Source organism: Medicago truncatula, chromosome 4 (genome assembly GCF_003473485.1).
Source record: "Medicago truncatula cultivar Jemalong A17 chromosome 4, MtrunA17r5.0-ANR, whole genome shotgun sequence".
In the NCBI taxonomy this organism is placed as follows: domain Eukaryota; kingdom Viridiplantae; phylum Streptophyta; class Magnoliopsida; order Fabales; family Fabaceae; genus Medicago; species Medicago truncatula.
In genome coordinates this window covers 15,484,795-15,511,789 of record NC_053045.1, presented here as the reverse complement: position 1 = coordinate 15,511,789, position 26,995 = coordinate 15,484,795, and the positions used below count along the sequence as shown (strand labels likewise).

Here is a 26,995-nt window from a genome sequence, read left to right as displayed (position 1 = left end):
TTTGCAAAGAAATAGGTATGATGAACTGCCTTAGAAAACAGCTCTAATCATTAAGAGAGCAGCACCACCTATCCAAAAATTGAATCAAACCCAACAAATTTGAAAGCAAGTTTTGTTCACACTCAAACAAATATCTTCTCCAACGAAATTTCCAACACCAAACCTCATTCTCTCACTCCCCTGTATCGGAAAGAACGTTATCAGCTTACAAGGTGACCGAAAATGATCTAGGAAATAACATTATTACCTTCAGTTACACATGAACGAAAAGCAAACGAGTTATAAGTTGCGTCGTTAAACTTTTTGGATAACAAAACTAATCTTCATAAACACAATATTCATGGACCTTACATGCTACATATTAAGGTTGATCTTTGCTTTAATGAAGTTATTTGATACATATAAATTTCATATTTTCCAAATTTCTTAATTGCAGGTTATGTTATTCGGCCTTGGTTTTTATACAGGCAAACTGAAGATACCCGCCGCTATTTTGAGATTGTACGGTAAAAGTCCTTACTCTTAAAAATGTGTTAAGAAGAAAAAAATTATGTCATCGTGAATGGACAATGAATAATATATGTAAGGTATGGGGTTCAAACCCCGCCACCGCCAAATAAAAAGAAGAAAAAAATTATTTAGTTCTAATTCTAATTAACCTAAGAGCATTGATTTTTCATTCTTTAAAAATTAAACTTTTAAACAATGCCATTTTCCAATGTTCTAGCTGGCCATTTTTACTAGTATACATACCATGGACAATAGAAAATATGTTTGAATTAAATTTTCATATATAAATAATTATGGTTATTTTTGGGTATAATAATCTGGTAATACTGATTTGTCTCTATTCCTTTCCTATATTAGTAATGAACTTGAAAAGTAATGTTCCTACATGCTACATCAATTATATATTTCATCTGAGAATTACATTATTGTTCTTGTTCCTTTTTTACAGTCTCATCAATTTGATTTTCATGACACTCTTCTTGGCTTGGGGAATCAAACACCGAAATAAAGAAGCAGTCTCTATTTTGTTCTCTCAGATATGGGAAATGTATAATATTTTTTGTCTCTTTATTCAACATATCAATGCTACCATTATTGAGGGGACTCAAGTTATAGTGTATCTTGTTCTTTTGAATTTTGTTTAGAACTCAGTTCCCATTTTTACTTTCACACCGGTTTCAGATCCATCAAAGGTGGGCGACTGATCCGGCTCGTGCAGACATGCGCACTGGCCAAGCGTTGTTCCCTCTGGGAATCGAACCCGGTACGTCCTTGGAAGAAGCTCCTTGTCAGTGGATCCCAAACAACTTAGTTTCTTACTCATTTTCTTTGTTCTTGCATATATATCATAGGGACTTTTAAAAGCAACTGGGGCTGGCTCAGCGTTTAAATCCAATCAGTAACTGTTTACATAAACGTTCTGGTGTCTTCGAGCAGTTATGACAATCATAGAAAGAACCTTGCTTTGCGCAAGTATAAACATAAAATCTGCGATGAATACAGAGCAAATATTTAGCTATGTTTTCCATATATTAAAGTAAAAGTCTCATAAGTCCTAGTTCCAATTTGTGGGTGTCAGTTTATGATGGCTCTGCCATCTCGTCTATCTATCAAAATAAATAAATTAAAATATAATAAAAATAGTTATGAGTTTTCAAAATTTTATCGGATCGACTTTTTGCTATTGATATATAAAATTTTGTCTCCGGAGATATAAACAAATAAAATCTGTAACAGGCGTAGTACAAATATTTAACGGCGTTTTACATATAAAATAAAAAATAATTAATAAAACTACTACATTAATGTTAATATTTTAAAAATAGTTATGGGTTTTTAAAATTTTATGATATCAACTTTTCCATATCGGTACATAAAAGTTTGCTTCCGATGATATACACATAAAATCCGCAACGGACGTAGTACAAATATTTAACGATATTTTACATATAGAATATAAAAATAATTAATAGAAGAACTACATTAATATTGATATTTTAAAAATAGTTACGAGTTTTTAAAATTATATTATATCGACTTCCCCATATCGACTTATAAAAGCTTGCTTCTGCATATATAAACACATAATCTGCAACGAACATGGTGCAAGTATTTAACGATGTTTTGAATATAATTTTTTTAATATAAATACTACATTAACGTTGATATTTAAACAATAATCATAAATTTTTTATCATATCGACTTTCTCTTATCGATACATAAAAAATTTCTAACACATGTATAAAAATGTAATGCCTCAAATTTTGATCAAAAAACAGAGGGATCAAAACATTCACATGTCAAACAAAAGCATGCGTCATACAAGAACGTCCCAAACCAAAAAATATTTGTTCAAAGATTATTACTCTAATACCCATCATGTAACGTACCGAATTTTGATCCAATGCATTACGTTTTTTTCTTTCTTAGAATAATATGACTTTTTATTTTGTTTAACAATAGTCATTAATAATAAAATTCCTAACAGAAAGTTAGACAAATTTCTTGAAAAGATTCAATTGGAAACCTAGTTGAGTTAACAACGTAAACTAATAAACTTCAAAAAGTATATAAATTACAATTCAGTCAAAAACTCAATTTTCGTTCCGTCGTGTACGTGCTTCAAGCTAAATACCAAGCACATATCATCTCTTTTTTGATACCTAAAATGTTGGTCGTAAGGGTTAGTTTTCAACCCCATAAAATAGAATCAATAATAACTTAAGACATCAAATAAGAATATACAACCATCATCAAGGAATAATGTTAAGACCATCTTTTTTGTTTAAAATATTCATCACTCCAAAAATGTACTGTAAAAGGATCTGTGTCATGGTAGAATTTGTATAGGATGAGGTGTTGGTATGGGGGCGGGAGAGGGGTTGTTGCTTGATAATATTGGATGTGTTGTGGGTGATAGGTCCTCTAATCTGTTTTGACGGGATCCATGGCAATGTGGAATTCCTTTTAATGCTAGTTTGCGAAGGCTTTACAAGTTATTTAAAAACAAATTGGCAACCGTAGCTGCCATGAATTCCTTAGGTGGGAGGGTGATTGGAGAGGTGTGGAGGTTGGAAGGAGGAACATATGGGGGAGTGTTTTGAGCTATTAAATTCAGTTGTTTTGCAAGTTGATGTGGCGGACCAGTGAGTTTGAAAGTTACACTCTTCACAATATTACATGGTGAGCAATGCTTATAAAAACTTGACTGCGGTGGTATGAATGAAGATATAGACCATTTATTTTTTAGTTGTGATTTTGATGGAAAACTTTTGTCATTGGATTCAAGTTGCTTAGGATTTTCTTTAGCAACTCATAGTAATTTACAGGACCATCTGGTTCAGTTTGGTGGCTTAAGTGGCTACTCGAAACATGTTCTCTTGACTTTTAATATTATTTGGCTGTCAGTAGTGTGGTTTAGATGAAAAGAGAAAAATAGACGCACATTTCCATATAAGGAGGATCACTTGCATTCTTTATGTGAAAAAGTTAAACTTCATTCCTTTTCGTGGTTGAAATAGACGCACCTTTCCATATAAGGAGGATCACTTGCATTCTTTATGCGATTTAGCTAGCAAATCAACTCTTGTATTTTTTTTAGAGAGACACATGATATATACTCTCTCAGTCCATATATTTAAGCACCCATTTAACTTTATTTTTTTCTTTAAATGTAAATCCCTTTTCAAATTACTAGATGTATTTATTATTTTTTCCTAAACATACCCCTAATTAATACTACTAATTTGTTTTGAAATATGAAAAAGTCAAATTTAATAAACATGCAAACAAATGACAATTTAATAATATTAACACACAAAGTAGACATATTAATTACATTAACAATTTTTCTTAAGAAATGTAAAAAATGCAAAAAGTGTTTAAATATAAGGACGGAGAGAGTATTTTTTAATGAGAAATTCTTATATGATTACAACTTCAAATAAAAAAATATATAGACACACTCACATAAAATGAAATGAAAAAAAATTAAAACAAAAATAATTTTTTTTGGTTAAGAAAACAAAAATAATTTAATTACATCAATCCACATCGTTTAATTTCATTTTTCTATTTGATCAAAAGAATTTAATTTTTTCATTTCATTTGATGTAATTGTGTTCAAATGTTTTGCACGTAGAAGAGTTTTCTAAAACTCTCTCTTCTCTCCCTCATATCATAGAATGATATATTCATTGTTGCAAAAATGCAACTCTCTCATTCAAATGAAGCAACTTCAAGCTCATCTCATTACCACTGGAAAATTCCAATTCCACCCTTCCCGCACCAAGCTCCTCGAACTCTTCTCCGTCTCTCCCTCCGGCAACCTCTCCCTCGCCGGAAACATATTCCGGCAAATTCAAAACCCCACCACAAACGACTACAACGCCATTCTTCGAGGCCTTGCTCAAAGCTCCGAACCAACACAGTCCATTTCATGGTACCGTGACATGTTATGCTGCGTTCAAAGGGTCGATGCTTTGACATGTTCGTTTGCTCTTAAGGGTTGTGCTCGTGCTTTAGCTTTTTCTGAAGCGACCCAGTTGCATTCTCAGGTTCTGCGTTTTGGGTTTGATGCTGATGTTTTGTTACTCACTACTTTGTTAGATGTTTATGCAAAAACTGGGTTTATTGATTATGCACGGAAAGTGTTTGATGAAATGGATAAACGAGATATTGCTTCTTGGAATGCGATGATTTCTGGGTTGGCGCAAGGGAGTCGACCTGATGAAGCTATAGCTTTGTTTAATAGGATGAAGGAAGAGGGATGGAGGCCGAATGATGTGACTGTTCTTGGCGCGCTTTCGGCTTGTTCTCAGTTGGGTGCTTTGAAAGAGGGAGAGATTGTTCATCGGTATGTTTTGGATGAGAAGCTGGACAGGAATGTGATTGTTTGTAATGCTGTTATCGATATGTTTGCTAAATGTGGGTTTGTTGATAAAGCTTATTCAGTCTTTGAAAGTATGAGTTGTAGGAAAAGTCTGATTACTTGGAATACAATGATTATGGCTTTTGCGATGAATGGTGATGGATATAAAGCGCTTGATCTTTTGGATCGAATGAGTTTAGATGGAACATGTCCGGATGCGGTGTCGTATCTTGGTGCGTTGTGTGCGTGCAACCATGCTGGATTGGTGGATGAAGGTGTTAGATTGTTTGATTTGATGAAGGTGTCTGGGGTGAAACTTAATGTTAAGCATTATGGGAGTATGGTTGATTTGTTGGGTCGAGCGGGGAGGCTCAAAGAGGCTTATGAAATTATAAACTCCATGCCTATGTTTCCTGATGTGGTTCTTTGGCAGAGTTTGCTCGGGGCTTGCAAAACATATGGAAATGTGGAAATGGCCGAGATGGCGTCAAAGAAGCTGGTGGAGATGGGATCTAACAGTTCTGGGGATTTTGTCTTGCTATCTAACGTTTATGCAGCACAACAGAGGTGGAAGGATGTAGGAAGGGTGAGGGAGGCTATGGTAGATAGTGACGTTAGGAAGGTACCAGGATTTAGTTACACGGAAGTAGATGGTAGGATACACAAGTTTATAAATTATGATCAGAGTCATCCGAATTCCAAAGAGATATATGCAAAGCTTGATGAGATCAAGTTTAGGATTAAAGAATATGGATATATAGCTGAAACTAATCTTGTGTTGCATGATATAGGCGACGAGGACAAGGAGAATGCCTTAAATTATCATAGTGAGAAGTTGGCTGTGGCTTATGGTTTAATTAGTACAGTTGATGGAACACCAATTCAAGTTATAAAGAACCTTAGAATATGTGTGGATTGTCATGCTTTTATAAAAATTATATCAAATATTTATAATAGGGAGATTATTGTGAGGGATCGGGCGCGATTTCACAGATTTAAAGATGGTGTATGCTCCTGTAGAGATTATTGGTAAAATAAAAGAAAATACTTATTTTATATATTTATTTTCTTAAACAAGCTTGAATAATTAATTTCTGACAGGTTTTGACGACAACAACAGCTCAGGTAATTCAGCACCTTACTTTTGTATATATTTATTAAAATCGTTCTTTATGGCTTCTGGTGATTTATTTATTAAAATATTTCTGCTACTTTGGAGATATCTCCTGTCACATGATATGAAGATTTTATAAAATTCTAAGCTTTTCATTTGCTTGAAGACAACAATGTTACTGTTTAACTTCTTCCCTGCACATCTTCATATATTACACAATCTATCTGATATTTATGTGGTTTTTTTTTCTTCTTCAGTGTTTTAAATAGCAGTCTACACTCTAGCAGTTCTGTAGTGTAGAGGAATTTGAACCAATTGTTTTTGTTCTGTGCATGTTGTCAAATAGCGGCTATAGCGACACTATAAAGCTTATTGTGTAACGAAATTTGAACAAGTGCTCTTTTCTGCGATCCTACAATTGACAACATTGCTTTATTTCACCCTTACGTCTTAGAAAGAGGAATTGTGTTTCTTTAGTGTAACATGCAGCTGAGTGATCACAACAAAAATCAAGAGTGAGGCCAAAGTTATGAAGCCCAGTGTTATACAAGTCAAAGGTGTTTATTCTTAGTTATCAATTGATTTATTCAATAACTCGAATTGGGAGATAGGGGAAATTATTGAGGAAATTAAAGTTTTATCTTGGCGTTGGTTGTTGACTCGGATTAAAGCTTCGGTTTGTATGTTTTACGAATGGAAGTGGAATCCGAAGGATTGCCTTTTGCGGTGATTGTATGTTTGGGGTTTTACACGTGGTTTGTTAGTGGGTTGGGAGTTAGCTGGGTTGCGGCTGTCATAGGGAGTCTGTTGCGGCTGCTGATTTTTTTCTGGTTTTTTGGCTGTTCAGGCTTGCTGCCTTCTGCTGTATGCCGCAGCTGGCTGTGTTTTGTTGTTTTTGGCTCGGCTGCAGCCTGTTGGCAGGGGTTTTTTGTTGCTTCTGCTGGCAGGTCTTTTGGTGCCCATGCCACGAGCTCTTTGTTTTTTTGGGATTTTTTGGTTTAGGTTCCTCATGTATATGGAGTATAGGTGTTCTGCATATATACGGCACCTTTGTAATTTCCCTTTGTGGTCCAAGTTTTGGTGATGGTTTCACTTTCTTGGCTTAATAAATTTTGCTGTTTCAAAAAAAAAAAAAATTGATTTATTCACATTCTTTGATTATTGTACTTTTGGATAGTTAAGTAAAGCAATTAATATCAACAATTAGCCATTGTTTGTTTCCGCATTTAAACTAACATTCTATCGTCCCAGTTTTCCATTTTTACCACGATTTTGTGAAGTTAGAAATACAAGCTTCTAAATGCACAACAACATTAAGTTCACCGCCAAAACAAACACACTAACTTTCATTCATGTATTAAGTGAGACTTCGGAAGAGTTAGGATATCCAAGCAAAACCAGTTCATAAGTTCTTATAATCCTCTTCAAGGTAGAGTCATATCTTCATCATATTTGATGAAAGCTGAGACAGATTTTGCAGTGTGTTTAGTAATTAGTATCTTGTTGGGAAACCCATAAATTTTGCTTGAATCAAAGCTTGCCGTTGTAACTTCATCAATTATGTGCAGTGACATTGCAGAAAGGACAGTATTTGAACACTGAAAGTGACATTCATTTTGAAACAATTTTTTTTGGCTAAAACGACACTAATTTTGAAACGGAGAAAGTAAGCGTTTGTTAGCTTTTATATGTAGGTTGGTAGTAATATAAGCGTCGGTTGGTATATTTAGTTTCAAGGTTACATGTGTCAATTTCTCATTCTTCATATCTTTGGGTAATGATGACTATGGGAGTTTTCAAAGGAAGATTCATTTGAAAGAAAAGTCACGATGTTTTCTGATCTCTATGAAACAATTTGTGACTCGATCATTGAAGATTCAAAGTAAGATGCATTTGCAGTAAAGATTTCACTGTTCTATAAAAAGGAAGATCACAATTCTAACAGTTTACAGATTGGAGTGTGGTAACACTTATTTCTCAATGTCAAATTCATGGAATTCCTATGAAACAAGAGAAAGAGAAAATATTATGTGTTTTTTCTTACTTTCTTTCATATAAGGCACCCTAAGAGTGATTCAAGCATCAAGCTAATTAACGATGTTAAACAAGCGCTACCTGGGAGTGAACTCGTTGATTTTTAAAATTTCAGTCAATTTTTAAATTCTTGTCAAGTCCAAGACAATCATCATATGATCACTATTGTTTGCTACTCGTAACTATGCTTGTCGAATTTGCATGTATTACATAACATTTCCATTTTCAAAATTTAAAATTGTTTTTGTCTCAGAGAATTATTATTACCACCAAGGCAGAGGGCTATCTTACACCAAAAGTTCAAGAGGATGATAACTATTGAGGTTTGAAATTTGACGTGGAAGATACTCATCATGATCACCATCTCTTAACATAACAAGTGAGAATTTGAGCTAAATATTTTTTCATTTTTTACTATAACTAGACTCTAGTAGAGTTTTAGATATAAGGATCAAACTGACTATATTATTAATTTTAGAGTTACATTAAAAGTTATAGAAACAATCAAATTAAGTATGATTGAGAGTGTCAACATACAAAATCACAAAAGAGAAAATCATAAACATTCTTTTTGCATCAACAAAAATGAATAGGAAATCAAACTCATAAATTAAATAATGTGAAAGTAATCAAACGTGGAAATAAACACAATAAAAATGAGTGTTGGTGGCTTAAAAAAAGGCCTTTAGGATTGCATATCTATTTTAGAAGCAACAATATTTCAATAAAAATGTTAGTGGTCTAATACAGAAAAGTCTTCCCTACATGAATAAATCACATCTTAAGTTTGGGAAGGGGTTACAAAAAATCAACGAGTTCAGGGGCGAAAAGTATGATAAATTTTTTAGATAGTTCAGGGGTGTTTGTTGAATTTGGAGGAAAGTAGAGACTGGGAAGCTGTGATGATAATGCCTAATACAGAAAAGTCTTCCCTACATGAGTAAATCACATCTCTTGTGTTTTTGCAATCAACTTCAAAATCGATATTGTCGAGTTGCATGTCACTCATCCATTGCAAGGCGTGATAGAGACCCAAAGCTTCGCCAATATCAATGGAGTTAACACCATAAAAGCTTATTGTTTTGGCTAAAACAAACACACCACTTTCGTCTCGGAGACATATACCGATACCAGTTCTATTCCGAAGGTCAGAAAATGCGGCGTCAATGTTACATTTCATGCGATACTAGTGCGCGGGAGCCTTCTAGCGCACGGGAACATCATCTGTTGTAGTGAGAATAACAGAAGTCACAACTGGCTGTGTGTGAGAAACATCTGATGTAGTAAGAACAACAGTAGACACAACTGACTGTGTGTTAACACAAGGGGCATTCGCGAGCTGCCAATCCTCAACCATGGACCTAGCTCAACCAACCACCATCGCACAAGTTTCTGTTATGTCTTCCCACAATTTGACATTCCTATGTTTCCACAAGCTCCAAAGTAGTGCAGCCATTCGTTGAGAGAGCGTGACTGATAAAGAGCAGAACAAAGAGAAAATAGATTCATTAGCCGAAGGAGATGTTACCACTGCATTCTGAATTTCATGCCACATTTCTGCCATCGACCAAACCTGTACAGCAAAAGGACATTCGAAGAATATGTGAGCTAAATCCTCATGATTAGACTCACAACTAACACACTGAGTAGAACATTAGAAGTCTTTATCAAGAAGTCGGACACAGGTTGGTAAGCAGCCTCGACACATCCGCCATATCAAATTCTTAATCTTTTGCGAAGATTTCAGCTTCCAAATTCCCGACCAATACCCCGGAAGGTGAAGATGCGATAAATCTATTAGTTTTGTGACACACAACAGATAGGCACTACGCACCGAATAACGTCCATTCTTTTCAGCTTTCCAAATCATTCTATCATGTTGAACCTGCTCAAATGGAGGCATGTTGAGAATTTTAGAAGCTAAATCCTCACTAAATACTTGTCGAACAAAAGGTTCATTCCAACTTTTAATAGAAGGATCCACAAGACAATTTATCGAAGCATTACGAACAAAATGAGCTCATGGAGTATTATTGTCAATACGCTCACTAGTATGCAACCAAGGTTCATCAAGGATAGGAATACAAGTACCAGACCCAATACTCCATCGAGCGCCACCACGGACAATAAAACGGGCACGAAGAATGTTGCGCCACACATAACTCGGGTTATGACCAACAGTGGTCGTGAGGTATGTTTTGTTGGAGAAGTAGCGCGCCTTAAAAATGCGAGAAACAAGAGACTCCGGTTCAGTTTGGAACTTCCACCCTTGCTTACCTAACATAGCCAGATTGAAAGCTAAAAGATCTTTAAAACCCATACCTCCTTGAGATTTATGCATCGACAAATTTTCCCAGCTCAACCTATTGATTCCACGATGAGTTGTACAACCTTGACGCCACCAAATTTAACAACTCTCGGGTGGAGTTTGCTAGGCGACAAACAAACGTGGTTGTTCATACTCTCGTAGGAGAGGCCACGTTTCACGCTAGTCCCGTTGTTTATTTTTATATACCCTCTTGTATTGAGATTTTGAGTTTTAAAAAAAAAAAAAAAAAACTCTTAACATATAATTTAATCCCAAGTATTACATAAGGTAGATTAAGAATCCATTTGTTATGAATTAAAAATAAGTGATATTCACATTCAATAATTTAGAGACTATCTTTAAGAGATTTTATTCTGTCAAGATTTTATAAAAAAGAAGCTATTTTGTGTTTTTTTTTTTATCGTATATAAAAGTTAACTTTTTTTTTTTTTAATAAAAAGAAGGTGATATTTAACTTGTTTGTATATAACTATATAAAGTGAATTTTTTTTTTATTTCAAAATTACAATGATGGACGACAATTAAAATAGGAAAATACATGAATATGATTGAAATATTACTTTCTTTTATAGACATCTTTATTAAAAACTATTGCAATCATATTTTCACTATTTTCTGAAAAAATATATCTGTTGAGAAGATATTCCTAACAACTTTTTATTTGAAGATTATGTGTTCTGTTTTTTGTAGATTCTATTTTTTTTAAATGTTGTAACTTGTAAGTTGTAACTAACATATACAATACTCTTTTAAATAGATTGTATTTTTTTTTTTTATAAAAAGTAAATATATATCTATACTATATATATAAAGAAAACTACCTCTTTTAATTCTTTTGGGCTAACTTTTTCTTTTTAAAATTGCCCTCAATTTTTTATACAAATAACACATATAACAAATAGATAAGAATAAATTTAAATATTAAAAAAATATAACAAACACGATATAAATATATGTCTTTTTTCTTACCTTATCATTTAAAATTGTAACAAACTAGATGATTATATTTATACTTACTTTTTCATTATCCCAATTATACCCTTAAACAACTTTTTTCTATAATAAAGATTGTTGTTGTTGTCATTAAAAAAAGAATTTGGATTAATTTTTTTTGTTATATTGTTGGTGTCATTAAAATAAATAATCATGGTTAATTTGATTTGTTATAACTTAAAACAACAAACGTTTATATTTTTTGTTTTAATCAAAATCAAAATTTTATACCAAAAAGAAACACCGTTCATAATTTTCAAACGTCAACGCAATAAAAAGAGTAGAAAGACGTACACGTAGTCTTTATAAAACAAATATATATAACAAATGGGCTCTACATTGCAATATCAAAATTTCCAATAAGCAAAATTGTTATCTTTTCCCGTGAAATAGTTATCACTTTTGAATAGATAAAGTTTATGACGTACAAGAATTATTCAAAGTTTGTTTTCTTCGGTGCTATGCGTTAGGTAGAAGTTATAAGGCATTATATAATCACCAACACATAAACTCGCTTCTTGGGCGCCGTACGATTCAGAAAACTTGATACAATGGAAGTTGCAAAAAGGGGTACAATGGAAAACAACATGGTGATTTGGAATCTTCTTATGAAAAATCATGAAGACGTTTTGATTGAGATTTTCAAGCGCTTAGATATCTTTGAATCACCTTCATCTGTTCGTCGTTTTTGTGAGACATGGGGGAGAGCTAGCAGCAACCAATCGTTTTGGCAAACACTTGATTTCTCCATGTTGAGATCTGATTTTATCAAGAGCACTGCTCCGCCATATGTTTGGGTCAATTCCAACTTCGACAACACTTTATACAATTTGTTGTTTATTTCATTGAATCCCAGCCAAGGGAATATCAAGACTTTGATTTTCCATTACTACTTGTATCTCACCAATGATCAATTCTTGTACACAGCTAAAAGGTACGTATACTAATCTAATGTACATAACTTCATTCTTAGTGTGTATGTCTATATATATATATATATATATATTATATTCAAGAGATATATTAATGTCATGTCTATTATTAATTTAAGGATGTGCTAAACTCGACATAAAATTTGTTGTGGGAAATATGTATGTATCAGAGTTTATATGGACGTACAAACTTGTTGTGTGGTTAAGATTGTGGATGATCTCAATTGATATATTCTTTGTTTTTTATAAGTCAAAGAGATAAGTTAGACATCGGGGAGAGACAGAAACACCCAACTAGATTGTCACGAAATTGAAACTCTCATCCTCTACTGCGTACTCAACACACACACACACACATATATTTAACAAGTTATAGTTAGGTAATCCTAGTTGATTCTTTACGAATTCAGATCTCAAAAAGTTAGGGAGCTATGGGAACCAAACATATGCAGACAGAGCTAAGCCAAAGTTAGTTAACATATATGCACAAGTGTTTCCCTCTATATATATGTGTGTGTGTGAAACCAAAATTTTCATGTTCTTTACACTTTGTAAACAGTTAAATGATCTGTTTCTTAGGGACCAAGGAACCATATGATCAGCCCTAAAAGCCAGAAGAACTTAATGTGATTCTGTCTCTAACCACAAATTGTTCCAATTCTTCTCAACTGAAATCTCAATAGCCTTCGTTACTCTAGAGATTTGACCTATGAAAGTAGTTTCAGTATTTAGTTTTGTGCAAAACAGCAATGACGAAATGTTGTTTGTTCTCTATTCTGACAGCAGCTGCAGATTGATAACATACAAAAATCTCTTTCCTTCAACTTCTTATAAGTGGAAACCCTATCTTGCATTATCCTCCAAGCTAGCAAGGATTTGGTGGGAGGAATATCGAAGGACCAAACATTCTTTGTCCAATGAATTTTCTGACCAATAGGAGCTTTGAAGCGGTAAGCTTCTCTAAAGGATAAATCACCATTGTTTGAGTTTCTCCACAACAAACTGTCTATCTGGTTTGTAGAAGGAAGGATGCCTTGCAGAACAATATATATAGGAGGGAAAAGGGAAAAATATATACGGGAGCTAGAGGACTAGGCCAAAACCCTAAAAAAGCATAGAACAACAACGAGCCACAAAATCAATATCCTTACCCCATAATGCCCAGAGATTAGGCATGAAAGGGTCTCTATTATTCATACATAATTTCGTAAGCTATACCCTTGAAATTCCAGAAAAAAATCTTCATTAGGTGCAGGAGGGGGACCTTGAGAGCGGGTTTGATATGCCTTTGTAATTGTTTTTTTTTTACTCTTTGATAAATAAGTAGTAAATGGGACTTCTGTTGACGCACCTTGAATCGATAAATACTGTACAAGATCCATTTCTCTATGTAAATTTGGATCAATAGGGTCATCAGGATTAGCCACTATATCACGAACATCAGGCACAGTATAATTATTCTTCTTCTTCTCTTGACTCATATGCACATATTACGCAACTCACCGAGGATTCAAAGTATTTTAATGCACATATTACACAATTCGCCGAGTATTTGAAGTATTTTATTGCACATACTACAAAACTCACCGAGGATTTGATGTTTATATGCAATTTTAACATGATTTGATATGTTTATAAGTGGCCAGTCTTGAAAATGATTTTTAGTCTATGCTATTGAGAAAGACTGATAGTGTTTTGGGACTACTAATTAGAGTATTATAGTATTAAATTCGATGATGAATGATTGTATTGAATATGTTGTCACAGGTGTCCACTTCTAAGACGATTAGTCTTCGTATCTTGGAACAGAATCAACAAAGTGGTAATGCGAAAGGCTATTAAAGGATGGAAAGATCTAGAGTCAATGACAATGCCTACCATAGAATATCCAAATTATATTTTTCAAGAAATTTCAAGGAGTTGCAAGAAATTCAGAGAACTCAAGGTTATGGGACGTTTAAATTTGCAATTTGCTTCATCTCTCACAATAAATCTTCCAAACTTAAGAGTATTGAGTATTCGATGTTCAGGGTTGGTGAAAGAAGCTCTCATCTTAATTTTAGATAGATTACAATATTTAGAAGTGCTAAATATTTCACATTCTTGTTTTGTGGAGCCTTTTCCAGATAGTGAGGAAGGATATAGGTTTATCAGTGATGTTGACACTGACATTATTAGCAAGAAGGCTTCTAAGTTGCGTGAATTTCACACATGCATGAAAGAATCATGCATCATGTGTCATCGAACAAGAGTTGATTGTGGGCTTCCTAGGTGGTTTAGGTATGAGGAAGGGATTTGGAAACATGATGAAGTTAGCTCTCTTGCACTCTGAGAAGATAATACTGTATTTGATTTGTTAATTATTTGTGATATTTTACTCTTGTCGGCAATTAGTAGTTTTCTTTTTGCTCGTGAGTTTGACTCAGTTGGTAAGGACAATGCATTAATATATGTAAGGGTCCAGAGCTCAAACCCCGGCTACCACAAAAAAAAAAAATAGTAGTTTTATTTTCACCACAAAAACAAATTAGTAGTTTTTTTTTTTTTTTGCAATGTTTGCAATTTATCTGGGTTATTCTGAACACCTAATATTATGAACCAATATATATATTTTTTGACAGAAATGACCAATATATTTATTTCCCCTCCTTTTATTTTTACACTATTTTCACATTTTTTTTCATATTTTTTTTATTTCTTTTCCATTATATCATATTCATCACATCTCCCTTTTTTCTTTTTTATTTATAAAACGATTTTAGAGACCTATCAATTCAATTTAAAGTTGTAGATGACCATTTATTATTTTTCTTTCAAGCTAACATTTTAGCTTTTTAATAAGAATTGTGTCAAATTTTTTTTTAATAAGAATCAAATTAGTTCCTTAAGTATTAAAAATTAACATGGTGTATTTCAATTACCAAAAACATAGTTGTATTTTAATTTTTGTTTTTGTTGAAAGAATTGTATTTTAACTTTTACTAAGTATCAAGTTAGTTCTTCAAGTATTAAAATTTTAACATGGTATATAATAATTACAAAAAATATAGTTATATTACCTGTTAGACTTATCTTTTTTTTTAAAAGAAACCTGTTAGACTTATCTTGGTGAGCTTGTTTTAGACTATACAAACTACAAAGCTCATTTTAATTTAAAAACATGTGATATTACCTTATCAGAAGGTGACTGTCGGTGTTTTGAATGCGGTGGTTGGAATGGTGGTAAAAAGCGTCAAGAATGCTTTTTGAAACGGCGGGGGATGTGTACCTGCAGGCGCTTCGACGCTCAAGTCAGTAGAGATCAGAGAGTGAGGGTTAAGAGGGAGAGATTGATTCTATCTTGCGGACTGCCACGAGTCCCCTATATATAGAGGTGGAGGGCTGCAGAGCCGTTGTGATGGCACGCCAGGCTCTGGCGGTTATGAAATCGTGGGAAGTGTAACCGCAGAGAGATTATTGCAGGAACATGCAGAGAGACGTTGCGGTTTGTTTGAATCGGTCTTGCTTGCTCTGTGCACCCCTGTCGCGGAGAAGGGGTGTGTCGCAAGTAACACTGCCAAACGTGGTATTTTAGATTTGGATTGTATTGAGCCTAAGTAAATGGGTCAAAGCTCCTTTTGACCGGTCCAGAACAATAGTCCCCCAAGTCGTTGCTCTTGGTGAAGAGTGATGACTTAAGGGTGAGCATGTTTTACTGCTCGTAAACGGTCAAAGAAGGGAGATTTGCTCTAGTATTCATCAGATGAATAAAGAGAAGGTTTTGAGTTCGCCTCTATGTTTTGAAGCTTCCTCTGCATTCCGTGGTAGAGACCATTGGTTCTAATGGAATTACCTTGCAAGGTCGAGTTGTGGAGACGTGTGAGAACGCCTTGAACTTGGGTATGGTTCGTCTTGGATAGCAATAACACTTATGAGAATTGGGAGAGCGTGTGTTGGGACGCGCTCGCTATTCCCCGAATGTTTTTGTTTCATAGCCAGACAGGTTCGGCCGTTGAGTGATTTGTGTTCGGCAGGTGAATGCTTGATTGTTTTTTGCTCGATTGTGCCATTACACATGTCATATCTAGGGTCTATGTTTCGCAACACATGCCATATCTAGCCTTTTCAAGTAACCAATTCGTTTTCCCAGTGAAATGCATTTTGCGTTATGATATAGACTATGAATTCATTCTACCTTGGTTTCCTCCTACACAGACATAAGAAGAAGCTCCCTTTTAAAAAAACAACATCATCCCACACTTACTTTAAAGAGAAAGAAATAAAGCTTTGTTTCAGATCTGAAAACTGAAGGTTTGTTGGTGGCTTTTCTGATCACAATGATCTCCTTCCTCATGTTTGATTGGGCCGCCGCCGTCGTTGGTGTCTGTAATAACCCTATTTTCGTTAGATGAATTTTTAATTATTTTATTGTGTGTTTATTTGTACTTGTGTGTGATTATTTATCATTGGGTGCATTTTCATGGGTTTCGTGTTAGAAGGGTATTTTGGTCATTTTACGAGTAAGGGTAAATTAGTAATTTTGGTGAGGAATATTTTTAGTGTTTAGTGAAAACCATTATTTTACCAAGTTACTAGTGTAGTAATTAGTATTTTACCGTTAAGTGACCGTTGTTAGTATTTTACCGTTGTGAGTGTAGAAACATTTTAGAATTGGGTTGGAGTGTGTTAAGTCCACTAAGGTTTTAGGGTTAAGCTCATTAGGAGAATATACCATATAAGACTTGTCTTAAGAGAAAATATCACTCATTTTTCATTACATAAGATATTTTGAGAGGTAGAGAGAGAAAGTGAAGGAGAAGAGGAAAAAGGGTTAGAGAGAAGAAGAGCTTGAAGATTCAAGAATTGGAAGAGATCCTAGGAGCTAAAGTGAAGCTTGGGCTAGGAATTGGTGATAATTAAGGTAAGGGGGTTAGAATTCAATCATAATCATTTTAGTGTAATTTTTCAATTGTTGTATGAATAGGTGCTTAATTGAGTAAAAGATTAATTGTTCAAAGTTCTTATAATTCGTGCTCCAATCATGATGATATGTTTGAATGCATGAAGTTATTGATAATTGAATTGTTGTTAGTGAAATTTCATGTTCAAAGTATGAGAAAGTGATATATGTTGAATTATACTCAAATTGTTGATTTATGCTATGTTGTTGTTGAAATGTGGTAAGAGTCATGTTCAATTGATGTTTTTGTTGCTAAGTGATGTTGTTGTTGATGATTCATGGCTTGGGTATTCATAATTCATGATTTGTTGATGAGAAATGAGTTGTGTTGGTGGTTTTGTAAAATTGGTGAATTGGTGCAAATGTCAGTTGTTTTCATGTTTGTTGTGTCTTTGTGAATCATTTTAGTTCAATTGACCTGTAAACAAACTCTGGAAACACTTTTGGGCATTGGGAGATCAAAATTGGGAGTTTTGGGTAAAAAGGGGTTGAAACCCGTAATTTTTTCTGCATAACTATGACTGTTCGCTTAAGCGAACCATCATAGCAAGTTCTGGAAACAGGTCGCTTAAGCAAACCTGTAAGCGACCGACAAGCATACTTTACTGATAGCTACTGGAACTTGTTCACTTAAGCGAACCAAGTGTTTGCTTTAGCGAACTGGTAAGCGAACAGTGAGCGATCAGTAAGCGTACATTATAGGTAGCTACTGGAACTTGTTCGCTAAAGCAAACCAGGTGGTCGCTTAAGCGAACCTGCCCAGATTCAGCCACTTTTGATTTTTGTTCCGGGCTTTAAGGAGCCAATCCGAACTTTGTAAAATGATTCTTCCAACTTGTTTAACTACTGGTTGAACCCCTAAACCTACTGGAACATGTTTAGCTCATTCAAATTTGGAATTTTCCATTTTGGGTTATAACTTGGATATTTTTGGGAATTCCGAATTTTTGTTGAAATGAACTTTTGCGAATTAAATGAGAGTACAAGTTTAACATACAGTATAAATAGACTTAGGTGGAACTTGTAAGATTGGTCAAACGTCTTAATCATGGTAAACTTGACATTTCGGGTGGGAATATGGGAAATGTGAACTTGGGTTTTCTTATGTGAACTTAAGCTATTCTTTGAACTAATGTCTAATAGTTTGTAAGTGGCTTACGTTCATGACCACATGATTGATTAAGATTGTCTTGAGGATTTTCAAACTTCATGTTGTTACCTTCTTTTGGAAATTGTCAATGTTGGCCGTTTGCCACATGACACGGACTTTACCAGTATTGGTTCCTTTAAGTCAACTAATCTTATGACCTTTCGTAACTAGCCGTATATGACTAAATGAAGATGTGTGAATGACTTGTTGTATGTTAATATGAAATTTATCATAAGATGTTGTATGTTCTCTTACTTGGAATATGAGAAATAAATGGATCGGTGGGATTATATGACATAGTTGTTGTTGATGATTATGTGATGATGTGATGATGACTCTTATTTGAATTATGACTTGAATGTTGTGTGGACGTAAATACTTGATAATGCAATTGTTGAGGAGATGATCAATATATTTGGAAGTTGTCCTTTATATTGTTGTGACAGTTTGGAGGTGATTTGCATTGTTGAGTCCTTACTTGTATGTCCATGCATCAAAGTCATGTTGAGTCTTGTAGCTGTAAAAGGGTTGAGCTCTTTTACTTCGGTGATTATGTAAGACAGGTGTGAAATGTTACATACGATGTTTTTGTTGCATCGAAGGTGACGACTTTGAGGTGATTCGGTACCACATGTATTTATGTGTCATGTTTAGGGATATATCATTTTGTTGCATGAGTCCTAAATTGTGGAATAATTGACATACTTGTGGTTGCGAGTGATTGGTTGTGACATTTGGATTTATCATTATGAATTATTATTGAGATTAATTATTCATGTCAATTATTTGGAACTTGAATTGGTTTATTCATGTCTAACTGTTTATGTGGATTATGATTGATGTAATACTTACCCCCAGTGGTTTTGACTGCCTACATGTCTGTATGGATTGGTAGACGTTGTGCAGGATTAGTTGCTCCGGTGAGTTGATTGATGCTTGGTTGGATATCGGGAGCTATCTCCGGTATCGGTTTAGTAGGGTCTAGGATAGGCTCTGATCTATACGTCTGTTTATGTTGATCTAGATTTTTCTTTTTGGATTTATTCACGATGGAGATTTACCCCCTTTGTCGGGACTTGGAGAACATTTATGTTGATGTATTTTTGATATCATGGCATGTATGGTTCGAAGTATCTTGGTTTATATCCGCTGCGACTGTTGAGATTTTTACATGCATGTTGAATTTGAATTTTGTATGATGACGTAGTGTCTATTTCTTGAATATATGTTTTGTTCGCGAGTTTTATCGCTTTAATAGAAATAGGGCGTTACAGCATCGACGGCGCTGCCGAGATCGGTGTCACCGGCAGTTTCAAAGCCATCGGAAATGTCGTTGGTTGAAGCTGAAGTGGAGGGAATCGCGTGTCGATCTTCAATTACTACCATCTTCGAGAAGGTTTGTTGTGGAAAGATTTGTTTGGATTAACAACAACAGGAAAAAGTGATTCTTTGTTTTGTGATGTGCTAATTACACTGAATATTAAAACTGGTTTTTTTTTTTTTTTTGTTATGAATTAACAACAATAGATTTTATATGTTTTGAGGGATAATTCCATAAGGATTGTTGTTTGAAGGTTATACTTGAATCTGATTGTGATAATTTGATAAAGGAAATCAATGGTAACCCTAATTTCATAACCATTTGGGGAAGATAGATTAAATATGAGAGATAAAGAGAAAAACTTTACTGGTTTTTATTTTATTTTATGTTAGTTGTGTTTTCTAGATTTTTTTTACGAAGATGATGAATGAGAGGAAGGAAGAAGATGAAGAATAGATATAAAGTTAGATGTTGTTGGTTTACCGTAAGATACAGTAGACATGCATGATCTAATGGTCCTCTTTTAATAAAAAAAAGATCAAACGGTTTAAATTAAAAAAAAAATAATAGGATCTATGATGGACCACTCCTAAGGTTGGTCCACCATAGACATTTAAGGTTAAAGTTAACAGTTAGGATTTATTTGGCCGATGGAGACAAACATGGGCACCAAAACACGAGTTTTATTAGTTATGTGACCAAAATAAAAACTTGAAATTAATTACGGGACCAAATAACCTATAAGCCAAAAAAAAAATCTATATAAAAAAAGTTATGTGTTGGTTACTGTTTTACGGGACCAAATTTATTAGTTATGAGTTTTACTGTTTTATTAAAAAAAAAAAATTAAAACGTTCAATATTTTACATCTATTAGTTTTACCTTACATCCAAGTTTGATTTTTTGTGTTTGTTAGTTGCTGGGTTTGATTCGTGATTTTTTTGAGTTTCTAATTCATGAATGTTGATGATGGTTATATGAAGAAGATGAAGATGAGGAATAAGAGGAAGAAAGCAATATGAATTATGTGTTGGTGATACATTGTTAGATCTGATGGGCCTCTTTATCCAATAGTCTTCTTTCTAAGGGGTTTAAAATTAATAAAATAGGACCAAATTGATGGCTAAAACAAAGATAAATAACCAATTTAAAACGTTTAACCTTTAGGGACCAATTTGAAAAAAGAATTAAGTTAAGGGACCATATGTTCAATTAAACCGGAATTTTTTCATACTCATAAACCAATAAATCGAACAGCTAACCACATACTTAAAAACTCCAACCACTAGGTTTTAGATCCATTATATATATAAATAAAAAGTATGAATGGAACTACACTTCAGCGAAATCTAGCACCATCAAAGCTCTATATTTAATAGTAGTGAAGTAGAGATGAGGGATGAGAATGGGAGAGCAAAATTGGAATGAGGTGGCAAAAAATAGAGTACAAAATAGACAAATTCGGCATCAGGGTTGGGGAATAGGGTTTGCATGAATCAAGAAAAAAGAGGTACTATGAGCCCTCTACCCCACGCATCTAACCGGTTTGTGTAGTTCAGCTTATATTATAACTTTTACCATTTTTATCCCCAAAAAAAAAACCTTTATCATTTTTGTTTAGAAAATATAATAAATTAAATTTAAATAATTGACTCGTGACAAAGCATTCTTGCAACGTCCTCTTTGAATTATTTGTTTTATTTATTTATTTATTTGAGTTTTGAGTCTATTCTTCTAGAATTTAATTAACTTATTTGATAAGTAATATTTTGTTACGTGTTGATATAGATATTAGTAGCCTATATTTGTTTATTTAATTATTTTAATGAGATAGAGTCGAATTATATGATTTATTTGATTATGTGGTATGTTGATATTTTATTAAGTGGTTTTATTTTATTATTTATTAGAATATGATTAAATAATTGAATAAGTAGACTTGGGGGGCTGAATTAGAAATTAAAGAAGTTTAGTGGGCTTAAGTAGAATTAAGAAAAGTGGTTAGTGATATAAAATATTATAAATAGGAGAGACCTAGTTTAGAAAAATATAAAGTACGATCAATCAATTTTGGAGAAAATGGAGAAAAAGCCAATAGAAGGGAGAAAGACCTAGGAAGCTGCGATTTTGATTGTTAAGGTAAGGGTGAGACTAGCATTCAATTCTATTAAGTTCTGATGTTTAAATTTAACAAGTGTAGGTTTGAGGATTTGAGAAATTAGGGTTAGAAAAGCCAAAAATATAAGTCGTAAATATATAAGTTGTTTTATATTTGAAATTCGGGAGAGATGCTGCATAGGAATATTATTGAATCCTAGTTTTGATAAATTAATTTCAGCTATCTAATAATTTTGAATACGATTCAAAAGTTCACCGAAACCGGTGCTTTTCTGATCTCTAATTGGTTATTTGTGTTGTGATTTCTAATTTCACAAAATATTAATTTTAACTAACGTAGTCTGATGCTAATACCTGTAGAAAGAAATATATTGCTTAACAGGCTAATGATGCTAATACATTAATCATGCATTTATTTATTTAGTGTTTTATTTATGAATTGTTGCTACACTAGTAGTTTTTTTGGATAGAGTTGCTACACTAGTAATTATTTACGTGTCGTGGCTAATTTCAAATAGGTTATAAACTTAGTATACTTCTAAAGGATTATGTGCATATGTATGAGCACCGAATATTTGCTGCTATTTTGGCCGAAAGAATATATTAAAATTTCATAGTAATATCTTTACAGGCATGATAGTTATATTGAAAATTATTTTATGATGTTATGTGATTTTGTTCATGATTTGATGTTGTTAGTAATGTGATATATTTGTATATGCATTATGTGAATTATATAAAATGCTTAAGTTGTTGATTGATTATTATTTGACATTGTTATGTCTTGAGATGTTTATGTGATGCCTATGTTGCTGTTGTATATTAATTAAACTGCATGAGTCGGTCTAAGATGAAAGATGTTGTTCCAAATTATTGGATTTATATAAGAGGTCGATGTTTCTAAGTTGTAAGACGTCAAGTCCATGCATTAGCATTACATTGTTGGGGGCTTGATGCCCTGGAGCCTTTGCTCACTTACGTTGAGGGCTTGATGCCCTGGAGCCTATTTACGCTCAAATAAAGTTGAGGGCTTGATGCCCTGGGAGCCTATTTACGCTCAAACACGTTGAGGGCTTGATGCCCTGGATTGGTACCACATGCATATAAGAGGTCTAAGTTGCATAGTCAAGTTGGAGTCGCATTTGTTGAGTCAAAGATGTTTAAGATTGCCAAGTTGTTGAAGCTGTGATTCTTTATATGAACTATTAAAGATGTGATATATGATATATTATTGTCTATGATGAATATTATGATGATTTTAGGTTGTTAAATATAATTATTGAATTATATGCTTAATTTTATTTTTTGTGAAATCTCACCCCTTCTGCTTGGAAATGTTGCTCTTCGTGTGAGTAACTTGCAGGTAACCAAGAATAGTTTATGTCGTATGAGCTTTCTCTCGTGTGTCTTAGGTGCTCTGATACCTAACGGGATGGGAACTTTGTTATTGCTTTTTTCTATTCCTTACGTATTGTTTTTGAAGAATTATGACTATGTTTTTAGATTAGATTTTTATGAGACATTTATAAAGTGGCCTTCGTGCCAAAGACTGTTTTAGTTATTGAATAAATTCCGCTGCGAAGTATTAAAGATTTTGTTATCGAAGTTTAAAGGATAAATAGTTATTTATTTAGTTTATGATTTTAAGAAAAGAATGTGACATTCCGTTTATGTTGAAATACTCTGATTTATATATGAAATTTTTATGTTGAAAAAACGGGATGTTACAATTCTTCTGTGTATCAATTGTATCTTTCGACGATACTATTAAGCGTATAAATAATTAAGTGACTTAGAAAAAAACATTATTTTTCGCAATCACATTATTTTTACGCAAAAACATTTAAGTGACATACCAAAAAGAAAAAAAAGTTAATCAATGACTTCCTGTCACTTTTTATAATGTATAAAAATGTTTAATATATTTTTATACAACATAGGAGGATTTTCTTAAAAAAAAAAAAAATGATATGTATCAAAAATAAAAGGGGTTCTTTTTTTCATTTGGGTCCCACAATGCTCGTGGGATTAGTCTCCACAGTTGCGCGCGGAGGATACCCGATTTACACAAAAAAAAAAACATGAATTTTTTTCTCATCTGTCAACTGTATTTTATCCCATTTCAAAAACATTAATAATTTTTTATTTAGAATGCTCAAACACTCAAGTATAAAAATTAATGTGAACTTTTTATAAAATCATATTCTAAGAAAAATTAAACAGAGCTAAACGATCATATAATATATTTAGATTGACAATCTACACTTTGATACAAAACATAAACTTTTATTTCGATATGATCATCTAAGAAGCAATATTTAATAATTTAAGCATGGGGAATAGGTGCAAAGGCAATAAGGCTAAAGTTCTCCAATGACTTCTCTAAAACAATTGTGTCATAGTTGTTAGAAGTTGAACCATTATTAGCGGAAAGTGTGAGGCTATATCTAGTCCCGTTGTCGACAACATTGAATACACCACTGATGACTTTCTCGAATACCAGTTTTGCCTCAGTATTACCTATTTCCTCAAATATGTTTTTCACACTTGTTTTATAAAAAAATTATTACCTATTTCCTCAAATATGTTTTTCATTCTCGGTAGAATCAGCGTGAGTTAACTCACGTTGCGATCCATTTCTGTTTTCGGTCATCACCTGCATCTCCACACTTCAAACAAGCACTTATTTCCCTCTTCACTTCTAAAAACTCATAAAGTGAAAAAACTTGGTGCAAAATCTTGAGCTTAAATCATTGCAAAACATCAGGAAGCAAGAACAATGGGTAAAAAACAATGCTTCCTGATGTTTGAAAATAACTCCTTCCCAAAATCTGAGTTTGTTCTCCATCTTATATCTGTTCTTTTCCACTATAAACATTCAACACTTTTAAAGGTCTAAGGTCTTAATCTATATACATAGCAAACCAAATCTGCAAATTACATTGTCTTAAACCCAACATATACAATTTTGACCAAATTTAATTTCTCTCAACGTTGATATAAAACACTAAAAGTAGAGAAATCAAAATCTAAAAAATCCACGTTTGATTTTTTGTGTTTGTTAGTTGCTAGGTTTGATTCATGATTTTTTTTTGGTTTCTGATTCATGAATGTTGATGATGGTTATATGAAGAAGATGAAGATGAGGAAGAAGAGGAAGAAAGCAATATAAATTATGTGTTGGTGATACACTTTTAGATCTGATGGACCTCTTTATCCAAAATAGTCTTCTTTTTAAGGGATTTAAAATTAATAAAATAGGACCAACTTGATGGCTAAAACAAAGATAAATGACCATTTTGAAACGTTTAACCGTTAGGGGACCAATCGAAAAAAAGAATTAAGTTAAGGGATCATATGTTCAATTAAACCGGAATTTTTTCATACTCATAAACCAATAAATCGAACAGCTGACCACATACTTAAAAACTCCAACCACTAGGTTTTAGATCCATTATATATATAAATAAAAAGTATGAATGGAACTACACTTCTGCGAAATCAAGCACCACCAAAGCTCTATATTTAATAGTAGTGAAGTAGAGATGAGGGATAAGAATGGGAGAGCAAAATTGGAATGAGGTGGCAAAAAATAGAGTACAAAATAGACAAATTCGGCATCAGGGTTGGGGAACACGGTTTGCATGAATCAAGAAAAAAGAGGTACTATGAGCCCTCTACCCCACGCATCTAACCAGTTTGTGTAGTTCAGCTTATATTATAACCTTTACCATTTTTATTCTCAAAAAAAACCTTTATCATCTTTGTTTAGAAAATATAATAAATTAAATTTAAATAATTGACTAGTGACAGAGCATTCTTCTGTGTATCAATTGTATCTTTCGACGATACTATTAAGCGTATAAATAATTAAGTGACTTAGAAAAAAAAACATTATTTTTCGCAATCACATTGTGTTTACGTCATTTGTAGAAAATGACGCAAAAGCATTTAAGTGACATACCAAAAAGAATAAAAAGTAAATCAATGACATCCTGTCACTTTTTATAATGTATAAAAAAATTTAATATATTTTTATACAAAATAGGAGGATTTTCTTACAAAAAAAATGATATGTATCAAAAAATAAAAGGGGTTCTTTTTGTCATTTAGCAATGAACTAACGATTTTTTCGACAAGCTTTGATAAAAACTAGTCTATAATCAAAAATGATTTTTTTTCTCATCTGTCAACTGTATTTTATCCCATTTCAAAAACATTAATAATTTTCTCTTTAGAATACTCAAACACTCAAGTATAAAAATCAATCTGTTCTTTAAAAAAAGTATAAAAACTAATGTGAACTTTTCATAAAATCATATTCTAAGAAAACTTAAACATAGCTAAACGATCATATAATATATTTAGATTGACAATCCACACTTTGATACAAAACATAAACTTTTATTTCTATATGATCATCTAAGAAGCAATATTTAATAATTTAAGCATGAGAAATAGGTGCAAAGGCAATAAGGCTAAAGTTCTTCGATGACTTCTCCAAAACAATTGTGTCATAATTGTTAGAAGATGAACCATTATTAGCGGAAAGTGTGAGGCTATATCTAGTCCCATCATCGACAACATTGGATACACCACTGATGACTTTCTCGAATACCAGTTTTGCCTCAGTATGTTGATTGTTGTACTCAGTAACAGCAAAAGTGGCGACTTCAATCACATGTGGATCATTGACGTCTACAAAGTCAGCTTGATTGGTTGCTGCTGAGGCAAATAGAACAACAAGGATAAGCACAAGGGATTGGAATCTCATGATGCTTATATTGTAATTGTTATCTTTTCAAGATTCACAAATCTGATTGGTTTGAGTATGCCTTAGTCAGATTGAAATTTTTTGCTTTTGAGGGAGCCTTAGTCAGATTAGTTGTTATATATATAGCACACAATTATATCATGTTGATATTATTTTTTACTGGTTGAAATAAATATAATCAAGTCAAATATATATTTTTTTACTCAATACAGTCAACTCTATTAAATTATAAAAATAGAATTACATATAAGTTGAATATTTATTCATCTAATTATATTTTAAAAATATTTTTTATCCGTCCTTTTTTTTATATATACTGCATCCAAGTTATATAAGTTGGTAATATTATTTTTCTAGTAAAAATAAATATAATTAAGTCAAATAATTTTTCTCACCTAAGTCAAACCAATT

General features: G+C 33.0%; 3 protein-coding genes across 4 annotated transcripts; 2 read left to right on the top strand and 1 right to left on the bottom strand.

The window, feature by feature from the left end:
• The first annotated feature begins 4,114 nt into the window (after positions 1–4,114).
• LOC25479592 (pentatricopeptide repeat-containing protein At1g34160) lies at positions 4,115–7,118 on the top strand. Of its 2 annotated transcripts, none has more exons than XM_039833915.1 (2): positions 4,115–6,005; positions 6,341–7,118. In XM_039833915.1, the coding sequence occupies exon 1, from the start codon at positions 4,195–4,197 to the stop codon at positions 5,911–5,913; it is 1,719 nt and encodes a 572-aa protein (XP_039689849.1). In that variant the 5' UTR covers positions 4,115–4,194; the 3' UTR covers positions 5,914–6,005; positions 6,341–7,118. The 2 variants fall into 2 exon arrangements, with proteins under 2 accessions (XP_039689849.1, XP_013443442.2); XM_013587988.3 differs by having other exon boundaries at positions 6,252–7,118.
• A 4,715-nt stretch (positions 7,119–11,833) lies between these two features.
• LOC25479591 (F-box/LRR-repeat protein At3g48880) lies at positions 11,834–14,805 on the top strand. Its single transcript, XM_013587987.3, has 2 exons — positions 11,834–12,284; positions 14,050–14,805. Exons 1-2 carry the CDS (start codon positions 11,902–11,904, stop codon positions 14,612–14,614), a joined length of 948 nt encoding a protein of 315 aa, XP_013443441.1. The 5' UTR covers positions 11,834–11,901; the 3' UTR covers positions 14,615–14,805.
• An 11,449-nt stretch (positions 14,806–26,254) lies between these two features.
• LOC25479589 (cysteine proteinase inhibitor 5) lies at positions 26,255–26,584 on the bottom strand. The gene has a single exon (XM_013587985.2). It carries the CDS (start codon positions 26,582–26,584, stop codon positions 26,255–26,257), a length of 330 nt encoding a protein of 109 aa, XP_013443439.1.
• Positions 26,585–26,995: the final 411 nt, after the last annotated feature.